The sequence below is a fragment of the Plecotus auritus genome (assembly GCF_963455305.1).
Source record: "Plecotus auritus genome assembly, chromosome: 2".
Lineage (NCBI taxonomy): Eukaryota > Metazoa > Chordata > Mammalia > Chiroptera > Vespertilionidae > Plecotus > Plecotus auritus.
The window spans coordinates 103340164-103366621 of record NC_137771.1 but is presented as its reverse complement, the minus strand read 5'-3'; the positions used below and the strand labels follow the sequence as shown (position 1 = coordinate 103366621).

Here is a 26458-nt window from a genome sequence, read left to right as displayed (position 1 = left end):
TAGCTTTTTCCAGCAGAGCCCTTGAAGGAAATATGTGAATTGAGTAAGTTAGGGCTTTTATCTGTCTTGTGCTCCATGAGCGAGTGCCTAAGACCGCTGAACTCTCCAGACACCTGTCTCTTGTTACTGGGTCCACTTGGCATGTGAAAGGCCCACGCACAGCAAGCACTCCATCAGCTAACCACTGGCAGATGTTGCCCTCGTGGCCAGGATATCTCAAGGTGGTCCCAACTACTTGAACAGCCTTCAGGTGTGGAGGAGACCCCCTCACTGGTGATAGTCCCCATCTACATGTGCTGCCACTGGCGCCCCAGGCTTCTCCAGCCATCAAGAAGGTGTTTCTTATCAGGAGAAATGGAGCCGACAAGCCGACTGGCCCCACTCTGGCATTGCAAAAATATCTGTCTTTTTCCAGCCCAGCCTTTAGAAAAATACATGCATTTGAATAGGCTGGTGTTTTTAATTAGGCATCTGCCTCGTAATGGAAGAGCCAGCACCTGGGACCTTCAGCCTCTTCCACACCTGCTTCTTGCTCCTGGTGCAGGTTAGACTGGCCTGCACAGGCATGCGCAATATGCATTCTGTCAGCCTGCTTCTAGAGGCCTGTTCCCTCCAGGCAGAAAAGCTAGGGGTGTTCCCCAACCACCCACATAGCCCAAGGTGTGAAGGGCACGCCCCCCACCTGGAGCTAGTTCCTCCTTATAGGGAAGTACTGCCCCATCCTTCTCCAGCTGTCAAAAGGGCCAGGTGTCTCAATGAGAGAACCTCTGCTCTTGAACTGGAAAATGGGAGGATGGTGGGTGGATGGTGGGCAGTAGGGAGAGTGGTAGGTAGCAGGTAAGGTTTATGGGAAGGTGGCATGGTGGGAAGTGGACCAAGGAGATATATCGTTGGGGTACAATTCATGGCTTGCTGAAGAACTGAGTATGGGAGATAAGGGAAAAATAAAAAATACCAACTTGGAAGCGTGAGCAATGAGCTGATAGAGGTGCTGTTTACTGAGCCAGGGGAGAGTGGCAGAGAATGAGGAGCCAGAGGAGAGCATGTTCCATTGAAAATGAAATAGGCACTTCTTGCCATACTCTGTTTTTTTAATGATTGTCTCGCCCCAACCCACTTTTTTTTTCTTCTCTTTACAGCCGTGGGCAAACTACGGCCCGCAGGCCGGATCCGGCTGTTCTATCCAGTTCTCTTGCTCTCCCCTCCGCTCCTTTACTTTGAATTTATATTAGTTCACACAAACACTCCATCCATGCTTTTGTTCCGGCCCTCCGGTCCAGTTTAAGAACCCATTGTGGCCCTCGAGTCAAAAAGTTTGCCCACCCCTGCATTAGAATATTGTCTGGCTCCTAGCAAGGGAGCCCAGGGGAAGCAAGGTATGAACAGGAGCCAGACTAGTTCAGCTTTTCAAGGTCCCAGGCCCTTTCTGTTTTTGTTCCTCCAGCCTCAGTCTGGGGCTTTCCTTGCGGTGTAAGATGGCTGCTGAGCCCTCGGTGTTGGATGAAAATTCTCTGAGAATATTTCATTTTTGCATGGTTCAGTCTTTCTGAGAAAAGGCATATTTCAATAGCAAATCTTTGGAAACTGAGAGAGTATCTCCCTAAAGGTAGAGAACCTCCAGGGGGATTTGAAGAGTTAGAACACTCTCCTTCTCCATCCTGGAGACATTGCTTACTCTCCAAGTTTATAATCTAGTGATGCCTTCCCTCTCTTTACTGAAGGAGACTTGAGTAATGAGTAATCTCAAGGGGCAAATGTACCAATAGCTTATGAGCCTCCTAATTTTGGGGTTGCTTTACTGTGATGCAAACCCAATGGGCAGGTAGCATCTGGTTCTCACTGTGTCCTCCCCCTGGGATTGAGGAACCTGCTCTGGCTGCTTTTGCCATGAGTAATCACTTGTTTCTCTGACTCAGAGCGCCTCCTGCCTCCTGACAGCATATATATGGTCTATAAACTATGGCAGGCTAACTTGTTAGCTTGCAAGCAAAGCAACATCTAAGACCCTTCAGTTTCTGACAAGAAATCTAAGTCTCAGGTGCACAGACTGAGGCTGTTCCTTGTAAACGCGATCTTAGAACCTTTAGCTTATACAATTGGCCAGAACTTGGCAACTTAGCACTCCTCAAAGCCAAGAAGGTTGAGGGTACATGTGAGATTTCTAGCTGCATGCCTTGCCACTCCAGACTACCTTAGAGTCTGATACCAAGGAATAAGGTGGGAGTGGGTGTCAGTGACGCAGCTAACAGCACCTGTCCCAGGGTGTTTGTAACCCGGCTGTTCCACTGCCATCTTTCCCAGCTTTTCACAATTTCCTATCAATGGAAATATTTTTGCAAGTTTCAAACAACTTACAGTTATTGGGTAGGGAATTGGTAGGCCTGGATTTGAATCCTAGCTGTGCTGTTTAGTAATGGTGTGCCCTTAGGAAGGTCATGATCTTGCTTAGTCTCAGCTCCTGAAAATTGAAAATGATGATTAAAAAAATTCCTGACATGGTTACTAGGAGGAAAAAAAAATGTTTCAATACATGTGAAGATTTGTAGTAAATATGAACCCCAGCTGAGAGGGTGGAAAGTGAAGGGCAAGTCCAGCACTTGTTGGCAGCATGGAGCCAGGTCATCTTTCAGAACAAGCAAGAGTCTGTTCCAGTGATGTACCGTGTCCGAGTTCACACAAGGTCAGCACAAGACCGTATGTCCTGACAGCCAATGACACCCAGGACTCCTGAACCACACGAGCAGCGGCCAGTTATTACCACTCCGCTCCGGGGAAATATGCAGAACTCAGTGGGTCAGTCTGGACCATGGCCTCAAGATAGCGGAACATGAGTCTGGCCTTTCTCTTATGGCAGCTTTAGTGGAAATAATTGGGTCGCATGTTTTCCTATTTGCATAACCAAAGTACCTTTCAACTTGGCACAGAGGCTTTCATGCATACAGCGCAACGCTCAGCATGGGCAGGAGAAGGAAAAACATGACTGAGGAATCAGCATCCATTCCTTACCACAAGCCTCTCCCGTAAACCCATGCTCTGCTCGGATGGGACTGAAGTCCCAATATCTACAGAACCATTTGTACCCTTCTCAAATGTATATTGCAGCTTTCTCGAAACTTATTGAGCACACCAGATATCAGAATGTTAAAAGGCATCATTGATTTGTATTAATTATGTACCATTCACTGCTATTCCAAATAAAGAGTGCATAATTAATACATATAAAGAAGTTTCCAGCAATGGAAGATGCTTGATTGTTCTTTCCTGAAATGTTATACATTATTTCTAAAGTTGTTTACTGATGAATTGGATTGTGTCTGAATTAAAACCATTATCTGATTGTTTTGTGCCTCCAGTGGTAGCACTTGCTCCTTCCCAGGATTCAGTCTGCCCTTCAGGCCTTCAAAGCTTTCCTTTCTGGGCAACTGTTTGGATAATGTGCCCTGGCTCCTGGCCAATCATTTGTTCTATTTTTTTTTTTTTGCATTTTTTTATTACAACTTAATTCAATGAACATAAAAATCACCTTTAAAGTGTACAATTCAGTATTTTTAGTATATTACAAATCTGTGCAACCACCAGCACCAATCCCAGAACATTTTAATTATCCGCAAGAGAAACCCCATCCTCCTTAGGAGTCTCTCCTCATTTCCTTCTCACCTGGCTCCTTGCAAACACTAATCTACTTTCCATCTCTACATATTTGCCTATTCTCTATATTTCGTATAAGTAGAATAAAATGATACGTGGGCTTTTATTTTTGCTTTCTTTCACTCAGCATAATGTTTTCAAAGTTCATCCATGTCGTAGTACTAGTATGTTTATCCATGTCATAGTGTGTTCACCCATGCTCCAGTGTTCCTTTTATGGCTGAATAATATTCCATTGTATGAATCTACTGGATTTTGTGTATCCATTCATTAGTTGATGGACATTTGGGTTGTTTCCACTTTTTGGCTATTATGAATATGCTGCTATGAACATTTGTGTACAAGGTTTTATTTAAAGATATATTTTCAGTTCTTTTGGGTACGCACCTAGGAAAAGAATTGTTGTGTTATCAGTAAAACTGTTTAACATCTGGGGAACTGGTAGAGTGTCTTCCAACGTGGCTGACTAGTTTACATTCCCAACCTCAATGAGTCCCTGTATATGTGTGAGGGTTCCATTACTGCACATCCTCACCAACACTTGTTATGTGTTTTTTCTATTCTAGTCATCCTTGTGAGTGTGAAGAGGTATCTTACAGTTTCAATTTGCATTCCCCTAATGACTAATGATGTTGAGCCCTTTTCTAAGTGCTTATTGGCCACTTGCATATCTTGTTTGGAGTTGACTGTTTAATCCTTAGTCCATTTTTAAATAAGGTTGTCACCCTGGAGTGTGTTCCCAGTGGTTAGAGCATCGGCCCCCTTACTGAAAGGTTGTGGGTTCAATTCCAGTCAAGGGCACGTACCTGGGTTGCAGGTTCAACCCCTGGTCCCTGTAGGGACACACAGGAGAGGCAACCAATCGATGTATCTCTCTCACATTGATCTTTCTCTCTTTTCTCTTTCATTGTCCCTCCCTTCCACTTTCTCTTAAAAAAAAAAAATAAACAGAAGTAATACCCTTGGGTGAGGATTAACAAAAAAATTAACTTAAGTTGTCTTTTTATTATTAAGTTGTAAGAGTTTTTTATATATTCTGGATACTTGACTCTTATCAGATATATGATTTGCAAATATTTTCTCCCATTTTTTTAGCTTGTCTTTTTGCTTTCTTAATAGTGTACTTTGGTGCACATAAGTTGTTAATATTTTAACTTTATTTTATTGTTGACTATTATAGATATACCCATCCCCCCCCCCCTTTCCCGGCCCCCACTCAGACCCCACACCTGCCCTCACTTCCTCTGGCCATCACCACACTGTTGTCTGTGTCCATGGGTTATGCATATATGTTCTTTGGTTAATCCTTTCACCTTCTTTCATCTAGTAAAAAGTTTTTAAATTTTATGAAATACAAATAATCTATTTTTTTCTTTTGTTGCATGTGATTTTGTTGTCATATCTATGAAACTGTAGCCTACCAAGGTCATGAAGATTTATACCTATATTTTCTCCAAGTGTTTTAGTTTTTACATTTAGGTCTTTGATCCATCTTGAGCTAATTTTTGCATATGGTGTAGGGTAGGGATCCAAATTCAGTCATGCATGTGTATGTCCAATTGTCTCACCATCATTTATTGAAAGCCTATTCTTTTCCCATGGAATGGTCTGGGCACACTTGTTAAAAATTAGTTGACCTTATGTTTATTTCTGAACTCTCTATTCTATTCCATTAGTTTGTATGTCTGTTCTTACACAAGTACCACACTGTCTTGATTACAGTAGCTTTGTACTAGGTCTTAAACCCAGGAAGTGTAAGTCTTCCAACTTTATTCTTCTTTTTCAAGATTGCTTTAGCTATTCTGAATCCCTTGCATTTCTATATAAACTTTAGGATCAACTTGGCTGTTTCTGTAAAAAAGAAGAAAAACCTAAAAAAAAAAAAAGGCAGTGACATATGCCAGTCAGTTTTTCCTTAATAATTAGAGACTATTTATTAGGAGTCCTTAGTTACAGAGTTAGGAACTCAGTGATATGAGGGTGAATCAGAGAGTACTTAAGCTTAAATATTACCCCATCTCTTCAAACAACCGCCAGGCACAGAAGGGTAATCAATGCTCAGAGAGAACAGGAATGTCCTGACTCGACTGTCATCTTTTATTCCCTCTGCCTTGCTGTCCTTGCCAGCTTGGACTCTAGCAGAAGCCTGAGTCCTGGCCTGGGGCCTGTGAAATGGCTGGAGGACTTCCGGCAGGTCACTTTCTTCCCCAGCAGTCCAGGCCCTTTGTGCTCTCAAATTTTGAGAGGGCTCTGGTCCCTAAGTCCTACATCCCATGGAATGGGATTTACAGACCCTGTAAATCCTCTGTGCACACACTCTAGCAGAAGCATCCCCTCCCGTCAGAGAGCTTTGCAGGGACACTTGGAAGAAACAGCATTGCAAGGACCCTGGGCTCTGATTCAAAATTACTGGCTTCTAAATCACAGACAGTTAAGCACTCTAATCCGTAAGGGCAAAAGGCAAAATAAATAGTTAACAGCAGTTTTTAATTGTATAAAAACTAAATGTTGATCCATGTAGGGATGTCAGAGAACTCCACATTCCCACTGCTGCTTGGGACTCATGGGCCACGCAGTTTTATTTTCTGTAGCTGCAGTGTTCCAAGTGTCCTGGGCAGGGCTTCCTAGCGAATTAAACCTCTTGTACACTGAGCCTTTTGCTACTGTCCTTTCTCAGGGAGTCAGAGTACAATTCGCAGATGAGCTTCCTGCTCTCAGAATCATGAAGAAGTTCTGCAGGTCTCTGGAACTGTCAGGGGGCTGGTGGGAGAGCTCTGTTGAAGGCACTGGTTTCCCGATGGCTTCTGAGACTCCATCCTCATTGGTTATGAGCACTGTAAAAACACTGCTGCCCCTATGGCCTCAGTTTCCCTGGCCTTTGAGTGATTAAGTAACACCTGATGCAGGGATGAAAACCATTTGGGAGTCCCTGGCTGGCCTATATCCCTCTCTGGGAATGGACCACCTGCCTGGCTTCTGTGTGTCTTCCATGCCCACAATCCATTAGCTGAGCAGTGACCAGTCAGACTCTTCCTTTCTGGAATCAGGAGACCTACCCAAACTGCTGTCACTCAATGCCAGGTACATGGCCTTGTGTGGATATGTCAAATGGCCACCATGTGTGGGCCAAGGTTTGGAGAGCAGGTTACCTGAGTGAGCAGAAACCCTGGGTTTAAGAGAAAGTCAGAAGTAGAAAGAAAGGAAAATAAGCAAAGGGCAACGTCCATGCCCACCTTCCCCATAAGGCCCAGCTGGGCCTGCTGCAGTGACCAGGACCAGCCCAGATGCGGGATGAACCATAAAGGACATCTGTCCTATCCAGCTCCTCCGACTTTGCTACCTAAGTGGGCAGGACCCAGGAGTACCCCAGGATCCAGGGGCACTTGGGCATGTCTGGGGGACATTTTTAAGGCGTTTTGCCTTTTTTTAAAAAATTAATTGCAGAGGCATTTTTACCTTAGAATAGGTCTATGCTTAATAAAAAAGTGTTTTCCTACAAAGAATTTTCGAGCTAAAACGGTGTCTGTATCCGCTTGGATTCTGCATTCCTGATTTACTAGCCCCACTTTGAGAAACAAGAAATTTGTCAGGCCTCTGATTCCACAGGTGAGAGGATGAAGCCAAAGACAAGGGCCTTTCTCCTTTCCACCTTGCCCTCAGTTTTCTAAACTGAAAAATGAGATTATGTGGTATTTCTGAGGCTGCGATGAAGATTAAGAAACTGAACAAAGCACTTAGAAAAGTGCCTTACAGACTTGAAATGTCAGGAATGGTTGTACTCATTACCATTCCCTGTCTCCGCCCTCCCCCTCCCATCCCCTCCCCCTCCTCCTCCCTCTCTCCCTTTCCTCCCCTGCCCCTCCCCATCGGCCTTCTGCCCTCCGCCCTCCCCTTCCCTCCCTCCCTCCCTCTCCTTCTTCCCTCCTCCCCCTCTCCCCGCTCCTCCGCCCTCCGCCCCGCCTCCCTCCTCTGTCCCCTTCTAGTCCTTCACCGGAAGCCGAAGCCGAGGCCGCGGCCGGGTAGTGCCCGTCGGAGCCGGAGCCCGGAGCCCGCAGCCTCCAACGCCTGGACGGGTAACCACTCGCGACCGCCGGGAGCCCGCCGCTGGCAGGCCCAGGCCACCCATCCGATCTGGGCGCTTGGTGTTCCCTCTCGCTCGGGGCGGTGCCTGTAACACCCCGCCAGCAGCCGGCACCCCGCGGCCTCGTTCCCCTCCTCGCGTCCCCTCCCTGCGGAGGGAGCACCTTCCCCCGAATGTCGGTTTATCGGTATTTCTGGGCTTTTGCATGAACTTCTTGAGGTTTCTTTCAACCCCAGCTTAAGCGGGACGGCGTCGCGCCTGCCTCTTTCTGTAACTAACCTCTGGTTCAGGCGCTGCAACTTGTTGGAACCTGGGAGGTTGCGGGTTTCCCACGCTGCGCTCCCCCTGCAGGGTTTCTGCGGTGGCTCGGAGCTGGCAGTGAGCCCTGTCCGCAGACCTTTCAGAGCCTTCTTGGCCCAGGGCCTGGCTAGCTGGAGGCCAGTGACCTGCAGAGGCCTCCACCCCAGGGACACAGCCTGAGATCTGCCCTCAGTGGCCAAGGGTTCTGCTACTGGGGTCCACGTCTCTGCCCTGCCCCACCCCTTCTCTGAAAAACCTCTCCACCTCTCAGAGGAGCCCTTCCCCAAAGGCCCCCCAGCCAGGGCAGCCTGTTTCCCTTGTATTCATCTGGCCCATCTTCACTCTGGAATAGGATCAGTCACAAGGATCAATTATAAAATCTTGTGCTTCAGAGGCCCCTTAGTCCAGTCCCCGCCTCTGTGCTTGGAGCGCCCACACACCAGTGGGACAGAGTTGCTTGATTTTCTTCCTCAACTTCATCACTCCCTGTGGCAGCTCCTTCGACTTCTGGGCTTCTCTGTTTGGTTTATAAGACGTTGAACCTAATGATGTGTTTTCTCTGTGTGGTCTGAGAGTGCTGCCCTTGGGGTCATAGGACAGAATAGTCTGCCCCAGGCTGGTCAGTCCAGCTCCCAACACTGACATGTGCTGAGCCTGCTATCAGGCCCTCTCCTTTGTTCCTGGGCATTTGTCCACATCCTTCAGAAAATGCAGAGCCCAGCCTGGCCTGAGTGGCTCAGTGGTTGAGTGTCAACCTATGAACCAGGAAGTCATGGTTCAATTCCTGGTCTGGGAACAGTCACTGCATGTACCTGGTTGCAGGGTTGATCCCGGTGTGGGGCATGAAAGGGGCAGCTGATCAACGATTCTCATCATTGATGTTTCTTTCTCTCCATCTCCCTTCCTCTCTGAAATAAAAAATATATTTAAAAAAAGAAAAGAAAAGAAAATGCAGAGCCCAGTGGCCAGGCGTGATATAGCCTGTCCTTACAGCTCTGGTTGCCCACCCCCTCCCCACACACACACTCAGCCCTCTGCCTGTGGCAGCTTCTTTGGCAGCGTCCTTCAGTCTGGTCCAGTGAAGTGGTCAGGCAGGATCTCCCTCGTTACTCCAGGGTCTTGGGCAGTTTGCAGTAACTCTAACCATTGCCACAGTTATAGAAACTCCTCCCCTTATTGAAGGCACTGCTAGTCCCGGGTCCCTTCCCTGGTTCTGTTTGTAAAACGTGGGGCCTGCTTTGCTTCCCTGCTGCAGTTGACTTTTGGAGTTACCCTGATTTCATATCCTTGACATGCCTCCCTGTACCATATGCTCCAGTTTGCCTGAGACAGTTGTGCTTATACCCATTGCCCTGGCATAACCATTAGTAGTACCCACTTCCACTTTCAAAAGATTCATGATGTGGATGATTGAACTTGTCTCTGTCTGTAAGTTGGATGCATCTGTATTTGAAACCAGTGCCCCACCTCTCAGCCTAATCCGAGAAGAGTAGTTGGAAGTGCTGATGGGCTGCCCTTAATACTTTGGCATGGCTAGCTGGCCCTGTATGGACTCAGAGGTCTCTGACTGGGGTGGGTGGGAGGGTGTCCAAGGATACCTCCAGCCTCACTTTGGTCATACTGCCACATCAGTTGGATTCCCTGGAGCTGGGTGCCATGTCAAGGGGGTGGCACACAGCAGCCCTTATAGGATGCACCCAGAGCTCAGAGGTATTGTATCCACAATCTAGAAAAGCAGAGTTCCTCCCGGGCCCACGCTAGCTTGTACCTTTTCTTCTAGATGGGAAGCTTTAGGTGGCTTTGCCCCCTGAGGGCAAGGGTTCCCCTCTGACCCTGGCACCTGGGAATCCAATTGATGTGGCAGTGTGCTCAAAATGAGGCCTGAGGTGCTCTTGGACACCCACCCAGCTGTCCGAGACCTCTGATTCCACCCCGGGCCCATCGGCTGTGCCAGAGTATTAAGGGCAGCCTGACAGCACTTCCAACTACTCTTCTCGGATTAGTCTGAGAGGTGGGGCACTGGTTTCAACGAGGGCGACCTGCTGTACTCATTTGCCTGGTACTGAGGGGTTACCTGGGATGTAGGACTTTCAGTTTTAAAATTAGGAAAGTCCCAGGAAGATTAGGTGAGTTAGTCACCCTACTCTTAAGGTCTGGCTGCATTTGAGCCTCACACAAGGAGCCTCTCATTTGAAGATTCTAGTTGAATTGATCCAGGTAGGGCCTCACGTCAACGCATATTTTTTAACCCCTAAGTTGATTCTAACAAACTACCAGAGTTGAGAACCACTAGGTTATAGGCAACATGACTAAATGACCATTGTGGTTATTTTTGAGCATAAGTGGGCACAAACATCTCTCAAAAGGGTGTGTGACCAAGTGTGGTGGTCTTCTCCTTATCAAAAGGGATGTCAAATGGCAGTCACTCTTTTTGCTATTATCTTTCCCCACCCACGGCCTTCTTCTTCACCAGTGAGGACCATGCCGTCTTTCCCATTATGCTCTGGTATCCCCTTAGTAAGTCATGGAATTTCCTCATTTTGATTGGAGGTTTCATGATTTGCTTAGTCCCAGATGAAGCTGGCATGAGACTTGGAGCAGGGCTCCAGTATTCTGGTCTGGAACACTTACTCCAATGAGTAGTGATCCAGGAGCTAGCTGAGGGGACAGTGTCCACTTCAGCTTTGCCCACTGGGTGCTGGGAATGAGACCAGGTGCCTCTGGACTATCCCCTCTGCAGGCCTTCAGGGTCATGTGGTACGTCAGCACCAGGGGGATGGCCCCCCGCGTCGACTTTGAGGGTGCCCTCTTCTCTGGCTATGCGCCCGATGGGGGCCTCTTCATGCCTGAGGAGCTCCCGCAGCTGGGCAGGGAGACCCTGCGTCAGTGGAGTGCGCTTTCCTACCCAAGCCTGGTTGCGGAGCTGTGTGCCCTTTTCATTGGCCCGGAGCTCATCCCAAGAGATGACTTAAATGGTGAGCACCCCCATCCCACTTCCACTCTCTTACCTCTGCCAGCCCAGGCCCCCAAGGAGTTGAAAATCTGTCACTTCATCCCTAGGAGATCTTTAGTCACATTTCCCAAAATTTCATGTTTCTTTCAGACTTTGGAATTCCAGAATTGGAAATATCCAGCTCTCCCCACCAGCCAAAATGATCTGCAGAGAAATTTTTTTCCTTTCGATTATTTTTAAAACACCTTTTCAAGACTAACAGCTTGAATGTTGAGATTTTCCTTTCCTGCACATAAGGCACACAGACTCTCAGCTTGCTGTTTTATTTCCAGAAGGGATTCAGTGTGTCTTGGACCAGCTGGTCTCAAGCTGTAAAGTGCTGTGGATTCCCCTCAGGGGCTCATCGAAATGCACATTCTGGTTCAGGAGGTCTGGGTGAGCCTTCCTATCCAGTGTCCAGATAATGCCAGTGTTGCTGTTCTGTGGACCAGGTGTGCGATATCCATACCTCATGTTGAGAGTTCAGGAGAAGAGGGCCACTCAGAAGGTGGTTCGACAACCAGCACCGATAAGATTGCCTGAGCGCTTATTAGAATTCTCAGATTCTCTCAGACCTGCCGAACCAGAGTCTGCATTTTAAGATCCCAGGTGATCGGTTTGCCCATGAAACTCAGATGTGTTCAGACTGCCTTGCCTCAGATGGGCTTGTATGAACAGCCTCCCAAAATTCTGGCTTCCCAGTGTGATTTAATATGCAGCAAACAGTATGCTGTCTTTAGGAAGAAAAATGGGAAGAGATGAGACATTGATTTGTTTGTCACATAACTTTAATTGGATGTTCTATCGGAATACATTCACAAGAAATCCATATGATGAAGATGTTCATAAAATAGAAAATGAAAGTCTTGCACTACCATCTCTGCTCTCTGGGGGATCCTACAGGGGCTATGTCAGCAGTGTGGTGCCTGTCTTTCCAGACTTTCTCTAGAATTACACAATTATATTCATGTGTGGTATCATTAGGATAAAAATTTCTGCTCTTTTTATCTTGTAGCGGAGATAAAAACTTCAAATTCAAAAGTGTGAAGAGACTGAGAGAGACTGGAGGGAAGGCATAACAATGCTCTCTGCCTGCTGTACCTGCAGATCTGATCCAGCGGGCCTTCCGCAGGTTCCGCCACAGAGAAGTGGTCCATCTTTCCAGGCTGCGGGATGGGCTGAATGTGCTGGAGCTGTGGCATGGAGCCACATACGCGTTTAAGGACCTGTCCCTGAGCTGCACGGCACAGTTCCTGCAGTACTTCCTGCAGAAGAGGGGGAAGCACGTCACTGTGGTTGTAGGTGCGCGTCCGCGTGATCCCTGCAGCCCCTGAGTGCCCCGGCTTGCCGGTATCTACCCACCATGTGTCCTCTGCTGCTCTGTCTCTCAGGGCGTGTGTCCCGGGTCTTCTAGAGCAGGGTTCTCAACCTTCCCTCGTGCCACAGTCCCCTTTCACGGTCTGGTGGAGGCTATGGAACCTTCTCAGAAGGATATTTTTAAAGATATAGACTACATAAGATTATGTGGTTTAAGTCCACAGATGCTTTGAATTCTCTCCATGGGTCTCTTGGTGGTTCATGGTTTGCTACCCTTCAAGTATTGATGGTAGATGTTGTCTCATTTGGCAACAGTGCTTTAGGGGCATTTCCCCCTCTTTTATCTCCCTTATTCTAAAGGGAGGTTCTTTCCCTTCCCATTCAGGAACTTCTGGAGACACAGGGAGTGCTGCCATTGAGAGTGTTCGAGGAGCAAAGAACGTGGGCATTATTGTTCTCCTGCCCCAGGGTCACTGCACGAAGATCCAGGAGCGGCAGATGACCACCGTGCTGGAGGAGAACGTCCGTGTGTTTGGAGGGGAGTGCTGGGACGGGCTCCAGGGCAGTGGCCTGTTTGGGAAGATGGGCTGGACCAAAGCTGGTTGTTGACTAGCAGACCATCCTTCCTCTTCCTCCCTCCCTTCCTTCCTTCCTTGATCAGTTATCTTTTGAGGTTAGTAATATGATTTGGCTTAGCTCTGGGCAGGTTCTTGGCTACAGTCTCATAAACTGTTGGAGGTGACAGATGCATAAGGCAACATTCACAGTCAGGCTAGGAAGTGCAGGTTTAAAATCATACCCCCAAGAGCACCACCTCCATGCAGTTCAGCCTGCCAGTGCCATGTGGCCATGTGTATGTACAGCAACCCAGAGCCATACCCTGAGCTGGAGGCCGGGGGTTTTCTTCTCCCCAGGACACTGAAGTTTAGAGGACAAAACTGTGTTAAATAATTATTTTAAAAGAAAGTGTCATTACTGGTGGATTACTTATGCCCTCCTTATAGTATGGAAATAACTACTAGTAAGCCATGCACTTGGTTAGCAGGCCTGAGATTTAAAGTAGGCAGCCACTCAGCTGCATGCATCACTGGTGACGTCCTGAAGCCACATCACGAACTGTAGCATTTTGAAAAAGGCACAAATCCATCTCCTCTAATGTCAGGCCTTGTAGTCCCAATAGGTTTCATCTTTGTGGAGTAAAAGGGGTGAGCTTTTATGTTCATCTCATACCCCACAAGATTCCAGGTAGCCCCATGGTGGGGGTCTTGATTAGGTTTTGTGTGTTGTGGCCTTGGGCCAGCTGTCTAGGCATCCTGGCTTGGTTTGGTCACTTATCTGGCAGAGCAGCAAATGTGGAAGAAGACATTCCTTTTCCAGCTGGCCTGGTCTCCTGGCATAATCCCATAAAGGATGTTTTTATATAACACCAAGTTTTTAAAAACAAAAGCACAATGAAAACAGACCTTACCCATGGGAGTAGCATGACTATCCTTTGTCTATTTGTTCAAGACCCAGGAAAAACCCCTGTGCGCTCTCTTTAACAAGTGCATCCACAGCCAAGTGAGAAGTTCATGGTTTAGCTAATGCTGATATTGGCAAGATCTTACACATTAGGTTTGGTGATTGCCCATATTTAGCTGCATTTTCCTGCAGTCATTGCAAGATTTTAGTGCACAAGATTCAGGTTCTCGAGGGTCCCTGTTGTACCCCAAGTACCAAAATTGCTAGTTGTAGAACTAGGACCATCTTTTCCTAGAATCAAAGCAAAGAGGAGAAGAGCTTTTTGTACCTCTGTCCTGCCATCTGCTCCCCCTCACTTTGTACAGATGCTGGAAGGCTTTTCCCTGAGGATGTGCATGGAAGCTTCATTCCTGGTGTGAGTTGGAGAAGGTGCCCATTGCAGAAGAGAGGCAGAAAGTGTTACTGCTGGAGCCAAAGGGGCATTTCTGTTGTGTACATGTTCTGAGCTTTAATAATATAAGGCAGCAGACTTTAAATTAGTTTTTGTTTCTAGACACCACTGTTCAAGTTCTTCCTTTCCTTTCTAGAATCTGCTGATTTGGTTTCCAGGAGAATGTGTGTAGTTCGGGAGCAGTAAATATTTATTTTCTCTTAGACGGGTGAGCTCAGGCAGTAGGGGTGGGTCACCTAGATTGTTATGTGTTGGACACTTTTGTAAGTAATTAATTTCCATGTACATTATGTATGTGGTTCTTCTTAAGCACAGAGTAATCAGCATGAGCTAGTTATATATTACTTGGTATGGTTTTGGTGGGAAGCAACAGGAAATCTAACTCAGACCAGCTTGAGCAAGGTTTTCCAGCTTATGTAACTGGAAGTCCAGAGGTGGGGTAGTCTCCTGATTGGTTGATTCAATGACTCAGCAGTACCTTCAGGGACCCAGGTTCTTTGCATTCTCTGTTCTGCTTTCCCCAATCTTAAGGCCCATTCTTGTGTCCTTTGATGACTACTTGAGGTAAGCAAGTCTCTCTCTTCCCGTGACTTGCTCTTAAAAGCAGTGGATCTTTTTCTGAAATCGCAGCAAGATTCCCCTTGCACCTGGTTAAGTCATCCCCAGACCTCACTGCTGTGGTGCAATGATGAAGGTAGGACGGATAATAACCTCAGTGCAAGCCATGATACTTTTCCCAATGTCCTTCAAGTTAGGATCCAACGGAGAAATAGACCCAGGTTTCAGGTATGAGATCAATATTGGCCTGATTGGGTTGGAGAAAGCAAGTTGGACTAGTAGCCAATTCATTCATATATTCACCCAATAATTCATCCATAAATTAACCTCTCTACATACCCATCTCAGGGAGGAGTCCTGCCCATGCCGGCTAACCTACCCAGTAGGAGCAGAGAGCAGACCACCCACCTGTGATCTAGCTGAGGGAGGAAGGGTGGGCATATGGGCCAGTGACTCTTCCCCTTTGAACTGCTGATAGAGGATCAGCCTGTCACTATCTCACTACCTGATAAGCCATTCCTTCTTTCCCTAGGGGAGGTGGGCATGAATACCAATGGGAATTCTTTTTCCAATATCCCAGAGGTTGGTATTTTATATCTCAGTTTATATAATGGTAGAAACATCAGAAATATGACCACATGAACACGAGACATGATTTCTAGCCTCGAGGAGCTTAATTTTGAGTGTAGAAAGCCAGGCCAAGGCACATTAGAATAGAGAAACCAAGGCCGAGCCAAAGTCCCAGCTGGCAGGCTCAGCCTGGGACGGCCTGTGGGCAGTGCTGACTACCTGGGGTGCTCTGTGCTCCTGACAGCTACTCTCCTCTCTCCCAACAGTGGAGGGAAACAGCGATGAGCTTGATGAACCCATCAAGGCCGTGTTTGCCGATGTGGCTTTTGTCGAGAAGCACAATCTGATGAGTCTGAATTCAATCAACTGGTCCCGGGTCCTCGTGCAAATGGCTCACCACTTCTTTGCTTACTTCCAGTGTGTGCCATCCTTAGATTTGCACCCGCTCCCCCCTGTGGAGGTGGTTGTGCCAACAGGGGCTGCTGGTAACCTTGCAGGTAAGGAGACCCTGGGCACAAATGGGCTTTGCAGAAATCATCTGTGGCCCCACCCCTTTCAAATGCCCTTTGCCTGCAGCCCTGAGAAAGATTGAGTCCTGGCTCTGAAGGGGATGGGAAACTGCAGAAGGAGCTTCCAAAACACTTCCCCCAACGCCCTGGGGGATATTGGCACTTGCTGCAGAGGAAGAGTGATAGGTTGACCCTGACATCCTCTGGCCACCTGATCTGATGCCCAAACTTGGCAGAGTGTGGGGAGATGAAGTCAAGGTTCAGCCACCATACTGGCTCGTGGTGCCCTCTTCCAGAAATACGGGCTTTCCTCCTGCCTCGGTGTTGCCTGCTGGAGGGCAAGCAGCTCCACTGGCACTGGGCTGCCCCTCTGAAACACTGCTGGGAGGGCGGGGGTGGGGGGGAGTTCCAGACTTGGGTTCTGGCCGATCAGTCCTTTGCTAGTTGAACAGCCATGGGTGGCCCCTCAGACCTGGCTTCTCAGATGGGAAAGGGACAACGGGTCACTTATGTCTCAGGACAGCTGTGAGGACGGTGAGATTGGTTTGTGTGCACATGACCTTTGTACAGCTGCATGATATTAAAATCATTTTTGATAATAATTAACATCAGGCATCAGCTGTATAGCAGGCATTGCTGTAAGTGCCTTTCGCGTATTAACTCATTTGATATTCACGTGTGCCCATGAGAAGGATGATACTGTTACTTCTGTTTTGTGTTGACACCAGATACAGAGGTTAGTTGACTCACCCCTGCTTCCACATGGGTCTGTGGCAGAGCCAGTGCTGGGGCCAGGCTGCTCCAGTGTTCGTGTCCTCGCCTGCTTGCTGGGCTGCTTCTTGTGGGCATCACTGTCTCTGGTGGTTCTGTCCGCGGGTGCCAATAGGTGGCTTAGGTGAGACCCTGCAGGCATCTTAGTGGTTAGACAAGGATGCCTCAGCCTTCTTCACCACCCATGGGGCGTAGCCCAGCATGCTCCTTCCCCTCTGCTCACCCCGCGAATGAAGCCACCTGCAATCACACAGCCTGCCAGTGCCCAGCGCCTACCACAGTGCCTGGCACAAAATAAACATCAGCAGAGGGTGCTTCTATCTCCCCCTTATCCATTAGGAACCAGCTTTACCTTAGGCTGCTCGGCCCTCCTGACCTTCCGTTTCCCCTCTTTCACAGAAGTATATCATGACATTTTCATGAGTAGCAAATGAAATAAGAATGTGAAAACACTTCGCAAAATTAAGAATGATGTTGAGGTGGGTGGCTATCCTAACATCTTAACTATTCACCAGAGATAAACCATTCGCAGAAATATACAGGGGTGGGCAAAAGTAGGTGAACAGCTTTAATACAAATAAATAATACAATAGCCGAAACTGGTTTGGCTCAGTGAATAGAGCGTCGGCCTGCGGACTGAAGGGTCCCAGGTTCGATTCCGGTCAAGGTCATGTACCTTGGTTGCGGGCACATCCCCAGTGGGGGGTGTGCAGGAGGCAGCTGATCGATGTTTCTCTCATCGATGTTTCTAGCTCTCTATCCCTCTCCCTTCCTCTCTGTAAAATATCAATAAAATATATTAAAAAAATAAATAAATAATACAATAAGTAATAGATAATACAAGAGTAAACTGTTTCGCATATTCACAACTGTAAACCTACTTTTGCCCTTCCTGAATAGAACCTTCCTAAACTACACTGCTTTGGGGCTCACCATCTCTCAGGGTGAGGAATTCCCTGTCTGTCCCATGCAGACAGGACTGCTGTGAGGATGGGCCAGGGCTCTGCCGTCCCTGCACCTGAAGGCGCTGCTCTCGGAGGATGTCTGAGCACAAGCATATGTGTCTAGCTTAGACCTAGTTTGAATCTTCACTCTGCCACTCAGCGGGTTTAAGAGGCTCCCAGAACCTCCATTTTCTTTTCTGCAAATGGTAGTGAGTGTGTCAGTGCCTGGGGTGTGTGTGTGTGGAGGGGGGAGGGCATTCTCCTCTTTCTCCTTCCTTCTCTTTTTTTTTTGGTAACAGCTTATTGCTGTGTGAGTCACATACTGGTACCATACAACTCACTGATTTAAAGTATATGATTCAATAGTTTTTAGTATATTTAAAGATTTATACAACCATTACCACTATCAATTTTAGAACATTTCATCACCCTAAAAGGAAACCCTGTCCTATTAATAGTCACTCCCTAGCCCCTTGTTCCCCCAGCTCTAGCAACCATTGGTCTATTTCGTCTCTATTGGCCTATTCTGCAAATTTTATATAAATGGAATCATACAATATGTGGCCTTTTGTGTCTGTCTTCTTTCACTTAGTATAATGTTTCCAAGGTTCCTCTGTGTTGATACATCGATCAACACTTCATTTCTTTTTATGTCTAAACTAGAGGCCTGGTGCACGAAATTCGTGCACAGTGCGGTACCTAGACCTGGTCGGCGATCGAAATGTGAGCATCTGGTGGGGAAGGGCAGGTCCAAGCTGACCTCTGGGCCCTGGGCAGCACCTGGGCCCCCAGGCCCCCCCACACACACCCCTCAGCCCGAGTCACGGCGCCTGAGTTCCCACGCAGAGATGTGAGCGCAGCCCAGCTTACCCGGAAGAGGCTGCGCGGGTGCGGGGTGGGCTCCTCGCAGGTGCCCAGCACCTGAGCATGGGGGCTTCCCCAGCGCGCAAGCCCTAGCGTCCTGGGGGAGAGCGAGCTTGGCAGACACACCACATTCTCACTGCACCTCTGTGCCCATCACCCCACCCCCAGGTAGCTGGTGAGAGGTCACAGCCCCCACCCCCCACCCAGGCATCATGGGAGGTTGGTCACCGCCACCCACCCCCAGTTCCCTGTCCCAGTCCGGGGCCCGGCCCTGATTGGGTGATCAGGGCCTGCTGGCTTCTGGTTGCAATCTGTGGAGCAATCAGTGGGGTGATCGGGCCCTCGCTTACATCCGCCTTGGCCTGGAGCTGCCCACTCACCTGCTCCACCATCTCACTGTGGTCCGGCTCTTGTCAGGGTCCATCAGGGCCAGCAGCGCCTCCACTGCCACCGGCTGCCAATGCCGCGTCGCCAATGCCCACCATGTTCCACGCCACCCCCTGGTGGTCAGTGCATGTCATAGCGAGTGTTCAAACTCCTGATCAAACTCCCAGTCAAGGGGACAATTTGCATATTAGGCTTTTATTATATAGGATAATACCCCATTGTATGGATAGATCACAATTTTGTTTATCCATTTATCAATTAATAGACTTTTGGATTGTTTTATTTTTTTAGCTATTATGAATAATGCTGCTATGAACATTTATGTAAAAGTTTTTGTATAAACTTGTTTATTTATCTTGAGTGTTATACCTAGGAGTGAATTTCTGGGTCATATGGTAACTCTACGCTTAATTTTTTGAGACTGTTTTCCAGAGTGGCTGCACCATTTTACATTCTCACTAGCTGTATATGAGGGTTCCAGTTAATTCACATCCTGAGTAAGACATAGAATTATCTGTTTTGTTCTATTCTAGCCATCCTAGTGGGTATGAAGTGGTATGTCATTGTAGTGTTGTTTTGCACTTTTTCTGTTGACATGATATTGAGTGACTTTGCATGTATTCATTTGCCATTTGTATATCTTTGGAGGAATGTCTATTCAAGTCCTTTTCCCATTCTTAAATTGGGTTATTTCTATTTTTATTTTTGGGTTGTAAGTGTTTATATGTTCTGGACATAAGTCTCTTATCAGATGTATGATTTGCAAATAGCTTTCCCATTCAGGGTTGTCTTTTCATTTTCTTAAGAGTATCCTTGAAGCATAAAAGCTTCAAAAAAACCCAGAAGTTTATAATTTTGATAAAGTACAATTTGTAATTTTTTTGTTTTGTGTGTGCTCTTGAAGTCGTGTCTGAGAAGCCATGGTTGTTCTCCTCTCTTGTCTTAAGCTGGGTGCATTGCTCAGAAGATGGGCCTGCCCGTCCACCTGGTCGCAGCGGTGAACTGCAATGATATCATTCATAGGACTGTCCAGCGAGGAGACTTCTCTCTGTCTGAGACTGTCAAGACAACCTTAGCATCAGCTATGGACATCCAGGTGGGACCTGTGGGAAGCATGCAGTCAGGTGTTGGGTGGGTGGGATGGACAGGGCTGAGATCAGAGTAACCCCCTGCTCCCGGCTCCTGCTTTCTGTGCAGGTGCCCTATAACATGGAGAGGATTTTCTGGCTGCTATCTGGCTCTGACAGCCAGATGACAAGAGGCCTCATGGAGCAGTTTGAAAGGACCCAAAATGTGAGGCTGCCTGAGGAACTACAAAGCAAGGTCAGTCACTACCCACACGCCACAGAGAAAGGAAAGGGTGCAGCCCCAAGACAAAACTAAAACTTGGGGTTTGAAAATCTGTTCAAGGGATGGAGACCTGTTTCTTGAGCACCTGCTCTGAGCCTGGCACTTTGCAGTCACTTTATATGGATGCGTTTATTGAATGTGGAGAGGCAGTAGAGAGTGCTGGCTTAGAGTCAGACAGGGCCCAGTTTCTCAAACTCAGTGCCTCAATTTTCTTACCTGTATATTGGGGATAATAAGAATGTCTATGCTACAGCCTTGAAGATTTAAGACAAATAATACTTATGAAGTATTTTGAATACTGCTAGGAAATATAGGGCTTGATATATTAACTGTTATTATTTTAATTTTTATTGTTGTTAATTTCCAGTAGTCTCAACTGGAAGTCACTTTGTCTATCCAGTATGAGCAGAGACCACTGTCCTGTTAGCTTTATTTTATTTTACTTATTTTTAAAATATATTTTATTGATTTTTTACAGAGAGGAAGGGAGAGGGAGAGGGATAGAGAATTAGAAACATCGATGAGAGAGAAACATCAATCAGCTGCCTCCTGCACACCTCCCACTGGGGATGTGCCCACAACCAAGGTACATGCCCTTGACCAGAATCGAACCTGGGACCCTTCAGTCCACAGGCCGATGCTTCTATCCACTGGGTCAAACCGGTTAGGGCATGTTAGCTTTATTTTAAAAGGAGGTGCAATTTTATCTCCTCAGAGTGATAGGAACCTAGTTGGGAACGATTGCTTTCATTTTAATGCCACCTTGGTGGCGTTCACTTATTTAATATAAAAAAATAGGATTTTGTATGTTGAAGCTGTGTTTATTTTTCTCTACCACATTCCCACCAAGTGGTCATCTGGATTCTGTCCCCAGGGACCAGGGCCTCGCCACCTCACAACAGTTCAAGCATTGCACAGTTCTTCGTGTTGAGTGGAAGCTGCTCCCAGCTTGCACACCAGTGGGCAATCCGATTCCCATATTTGAGGAAGATCTTTATTCACCCATTAAGCCTTCCTGGTTCCTTTGACTGTGTCTTTTTTTTAAAAAAATACATTTTATTGATTTTTTTACAGAGAGGAAGGGAGAGGGATAGAGAGTTATAAACATCAATGAGAGAGAAACATCGATCAGCTGCCTTCTGCACACTCCCTACTGGGTATGTGCCTGCAACCAAGGTACATGCCCTTGACTGGAATCGAACCTGGGACCCTTGAGTCCGCAGGCCGACGCACTAGCCACTGAGCTAAACCAGTCAGGGCCCCACTGTGTCTTATGTGACATAGTTTTGAGTGGTCACTGTCCATCTTAAAGGGTTGGTCCCAGAACTAGACACAGCTCTCTGGGCTTAGCCACCCATGTAGAGCAGAGTGGAATTTCTGTCTTCAGAATCTGTGCTGCTTTCCATGTAACCTGTCTTAATCAGTCTGGGCTGCTATATCAAAGTGCCATGGACCGTGTGGCTTATAAACAAAGCGAATTCATTTCTCACAGTTATGGGGAGAGGCTGAAAGTCTGAGGTCAGCGTAGATGGGTTCTGCTGAGCCTTCTGCCAGGTTGCACGTGGTGCCTTGTACCCTCACCCAGGAGAAAAGTGACTTAGCCAGATCTCTGCCCTCTTTTTATCAAGGCACTAATTCCATTCATGGGGACTTTACCCTCATGCCCTAAATACCTCCCAAAAGCCCACCCCCTAATGCCATCACATTTTTAGCATATGAAATTGGGGTGGCACACATTCAGACCATAACACAAGCACAGATCAGCTTGTTAGGTTAATGGTTTGTTTTGACCTCCACTTCTCCTCGTGTGAATGAGGTGCTGCAGGAACATAGACACAGTAACCACCAGTTCTTTGTTCTCTCCCTGTCTATGCATGCAGAAGACACTTCATCGCTAGAATAGCATTCATTCATTCATTCCATATATATTATGAGCCAGAGACTGTGCGTGGTGCTGGAGATAACAATACAAATAAAATGCACTCATTATCTTCCATGAGCCCTAATGGGAGAAGGTTATAACACCCTCTGGTTTCTGTTGCCATCGAGTGTATGCAGGGTGTTTGGCACATCGTAGGCCTGCAATAACTTTTCAGAGAATGATCAAATAAGCCATCCACCAGGGGATACCAAGAAGGGGGGTGTTCTCTGCCTGGGGCAGTGGGGAGGTTTCCCAGAGGAGCTGCTGCTGAGCCAGGTGGAAACATACAGGAAGGGTCTTGTGCCCACAGGACCAGGGTGCACCAACCACACAACACTGGGAGTGTTTGAATGCCCTTAACCTTCTGTGTTCTTGAGGTTGTTGAACCAGATTCTATATTTGCTGGTTCATGAGCCAAATCCCAAGTTTATTGGCCTGGAAGTCAAATGCATCCTTTCCTCAAGTTGAGTGAGTCAGCTTACAACTAGGAAATGTGGGAAAAAGGATTTTCCTCTGAGCTGAATCTAAGCCATTCCATCTGAACTGAGACTCTTGTTATTTAGTGTGTGTTTTTTGTCACCTTTCTTCCTGCTTCCCCTAACCCTGATTACCACCCCCCTGGCCCTGGGACCATCAGCTTTCAGCGGCAGTGACATCTGAGTCAGTGTCAGACGAGACCATCATGCAGACCATGGCCCGCTGCTGGGAAGAGAACCAGTCCTTGCTGTGCCCTCACACGGCCGTGGCCGTGAGCTACCATTACCAGCAGATGCTCAGGCAGACCCCCAGGTACGGCCGTGGGCACCTGGGTCACTGGGCAAGCGGGGGAAGGTTTGGCTTTCAGGGACCCTCTTCTTCCCCAAGCAGGGAACACAGGAATGTGAACAAATGGCTTGAATGAGCATAATGGGTGCTCTGTGGAACTGTGTCTCAAGAACCATGGTCTCAGAAGAGGGAACATGATAGGTGTCCCAGGACAGCCCACATGGGAGGTGGTGGGTGAGCTGGGCCTTCAACAGGAAGAAGCAATTTGCTCAGCAGTCATTGTAGAGACAAGTTTAAGGTCTGTCTCTCTCTTTTTCCTCTGTGTCCCACACTACTACTCCTAACCATCTCTGTTCCTTCTCCTTCCCCTCCCCTTTCTGTACCTGTCCCTCCATCTGTTGTCTCCCACATACTTGTTTCCACCTGCCCCACCCCCATAGCCCTCCCCGGTGTTGTCTGGCCCCTGCCTCTGCAGCCAAGTTTCCAGAAGCTGTCGTGGCTGCTGGACTGAGCCCAGAAACTCCCGCGGAGATCCTAGCCCTGGAGGGAAAAGAGACGCGCTGCACCCCAATGCGGAAGAGTGACGACTGGACGGTGATGCTCCGGGACACAATTGAGGACATAGGCCGGCGGTGGAGGGCCACGTCCTGAGTGCTCCCAAATAGCCCGGCTGCAGCTGGTTTCCTTTAGGCTTCAGACCCCAGGGTGGGGGCGGGGTTGCCCTCGGAGCTACCTTCTCTCTGTTAAGAGTTGATGTGGGAGGTTCTCAGGAGGCTGCTCAGTGGGGTCTGGAGCCAGCTGGCTTCGCTCATTCCCACAGCTGCTGTGTGCTCTCGCCATGGTGGGGTGGTGCCTAGTCAGCGGGGCTGCATAGAGCTGTGCATGGTTGCTGGAGGTGCACCCCCACTGCTGGACAGTTCAGGGCCTGCAAATGAAGATCCTGGGCACAGAGTTGACCTTGGCTCCAGGGTCTGGGACCCCAGACTCTAAGCCTGTGCAGGCAGGGCTGCATACTCCATTAGCACAAGCCTGGGGTTCTGCTGTCTGCACCTGTTTATCTAGAGATATCGGCTGGCCTTCCCACCCTGCTGAAGTGTCGGAATCCTGAGAATACAAGTGCATGTCCAGTGTGATGGTCACTGTGCTGGCCTGTGGCCGAGTACAGTGGCTGCCAGGGGTGGTAGTGGTGCGTGGTATATGCTACAGCCTTCATCTGCTTTTCATTGGCCCAGTGTTGAGGGGCAGCAGAGCAGTCATTGGGCAGGTGGCACAGGTGGCAGGGAAGGTTGAGATGTGGGTGGAAGCCATGTGGGAAAGTGCTCCTCAAGGTGCAGACTGAGAACCGGTACAAGTACCAGTTCACCTACTTTATTAACCCAGGGCAGGTGTCAGAGCAGCAAGAAGCAGGGATCCCTCACTGAGCACTAAGTAAAGTCCAGATGCCTGCATTTCCATGGGGCCATGGTCACAGCGCCCCAGAGAAGTCAGATCCTCCTCTGAGCACATGACTTTGCTCTCCCCTCCCCATGCCTCTCACACTGCACTGGCCTCTGGGAGCCCGTCCTCGGATGAGGCCACAGACCCTCCGCAGGCTGCTGGAGGTTCGGTCCTGTGTCCTGTCCATCGTCAGCCCAGCTGGAAATGATGACTTCTGTACCTGACAGCAAGAACTTTGCTTACAAATGGTGTTCTTCCACTTGCAGAGTGCTCCCTCTTACAAAGGCGTGCTTGATTCCTCTGCTGTTTTACCATCTAGCCTGCATTGTCCAGTTCGGTAACCACTAGCCACATGTGGCTGTTGAGTACTTAAAATGGGAATAAGTATAACTAAGGAATTAAATTTTAAATTTTATTTAATGTTTAATTAATTTGCATTTAAAAACGATTATTTGTATCTGTTATTGGAAAACTGCAGTGTGGTTGGGAAATGCTGGTATGTGAATCTGCTTTTCAGCTGTAAATTTTATGAAGTCCATAAAGTACAGATGGTATTTCCAATGAAATTAATTGGAACACTACATTAGAACTGAGATATGCCACATTGTCTAATACATATGGAACTTCAAAGACTTCGAATGAAAAATATCAAAAATTTTTCATTAATAATTTTATATTGATTACATGTTGATAATATTTTGATGGATTAAATAAGACATTAAATCAATTTCATTGGGTTTCACTTACAAGGTCATTTGAAGTTATACATGTGGCTCACCTTGTGACTCACCCTGTACTTATGGCCAGCAGTGATCTAGAGCTCAGCCTTGGCTTTGTGCACACATGAACACACCACACATAGTTGTGAGTTTAGTTCTATTACTGGATTCAAATCCTATGTTGATTGAGGGGGGTTTATGCAAACACAAATACATGAATGTCAGCCCAAGCCTCAGTCATGCCCTGGACTGTGGAGGCCCCCTAAGAGGCAGGTGAGGCAGGCACCGCGTGGAGGGGCCATTAGAGGCTGCTGTTGCTACCACTCTGAGGGTAGCTGTGAAAGGACCCAGTGGGTATCTGGCCTCCACTGGGTCTAAATGAGTCGGTCACCCAGGCTAATCTCTGCATGCCATCCCCACATCGAACATGCCACCCTGCATCCCCATGGTGCCCAGGGATGGAAGGGAGAGGCCAGAGGCTACCCTTGTGCTGGGAAATTTGGCGTCGCAGCATGGCATTCAATACAACGATGCTGGATACACGGGAGGATGGGAAGCATCCCTGAAGGAATGACTGTGACCCTATAGCACAGCACTGTTGGTCCCCAAGATACTTGAACATCCACAACAGCATGCATGATAAACCCATCAGCACAAGAGGCCTGGAGCTTTGTGTCATGATGCATTTAGAGGGCATAAAGGTGCTTTCATTTCTTTCAAAGGAAAGCAGACATACCTAGGGCCCACGGATGTAATGATGTGGCACTGAGAGCACCTACTACTATGTGCCAAGCAATACTTGACAAAATTTACTTTAATCCTGACAGCAACCTGTGGAGTAGGCATTACTATCATCTGCATTTTAGAAAGGAGACTGAGGAGCTGAGGTAAGGGGCCTGGCCAGGGTGGCACCACCAGGGAGCAGAGGTTGGACTTGAGCCAGGCATGTGACTTCAAACCCAATGTGTAGTTTTCATCACACCATGTCATAGGGAGCTGGCCACCTTCTGCTGCGGTCTGCCCTCTGCATCCTTCCCCAGGCCATGGCCCTTTCTGTGGGTGGACCTGGGAGCATGGAGGTGCTTCTGCAGGAGCCCCACCAGGGGGCTGCTGCAGCCCTGCCTTCCAGGGCTCTGTGACCTGCACCCAAGCCACCTGCTCCTTTGCTCCATTTTCTGAGGCCCTCAGGTCAGTGTGAGGGCCACAGGGGTTACCAAATCCCCTGTCCTCTTTGTAGTTCAGAGACCTAGTAGCTCTGAGAGGCCAACACACCTGTGAAAGGGGACCAGAACAGAGCCATTGGACACAGCACAAATAAACATGAAACGTGAACTATAGGATATTCTGGCCACAGCGGACTTGGGGCCAAGTGTGGAAGAAGGACGGGAGTGAGATGAAGTCTGAAGAAGTACCC

The 26458-nt window shown here is 47.9% G+C and overlaps 1 protein-coding gene across 1 annotated transcript; it reads left to right on the top strand.

Moving 5' to 3' along the window:
* Window positions 1–7646: 7646 nt before the first annotated feature.
* Window positions 7647–24740, top strand: THNSL2 (threonine synthase like 2). The gene is made up of 9 exons (XM_080654084.1): window positions 7647–7720; window positions 10769–11003; window positions 12128–12322; window positions 12723–12875; window positions 15644–15874; window positions 19800–19948; window positions 20050–20175; window positions 22761–22912; window positions 23329–24740. Exons 2-9 carry the CDS (start codon window positions 10781–10783, stop codon window positions 23537–23539), a joined length of 1440 nt encoding a protein of 479 aa, XP_080510210.1. The 5' UTR covers window positions 7647–7720; window positions 10769–10780; the 3' UTR covers window positions 23540–24740.
* The last annotated feature ends 1718 nt before the right edge of the window (window positions 24741–26458 follow it).

What these genes read in the sequence shown, in the direction of transcription:
- THNSL2 (XM_080654084.1), top strand. Translation starts at nt 10,781, where the DNA reads ATGTGGTACGTCAGCACCAGGGGGATGGCCCCCCGCGTCGACTTTGAG. An exon ending in GCACGTCACTGTGGTTGTAG is followed by an intron (nt 12,323 to 12,722) that starts GTGCGCGTCCGC and finishes CTTCCCATTCAG; the next exon opens with GAACTTCTGGAGACACAGGG. An exon ending in CTGAGGAACTACAAAGCAAG is followed by an intron (nt 20,176 to 22,760) that starts GTCAGTCACTAC and finishes TGGGACCATCAG; the next exon opens with CTTTCAGCGGCAGTGACATC.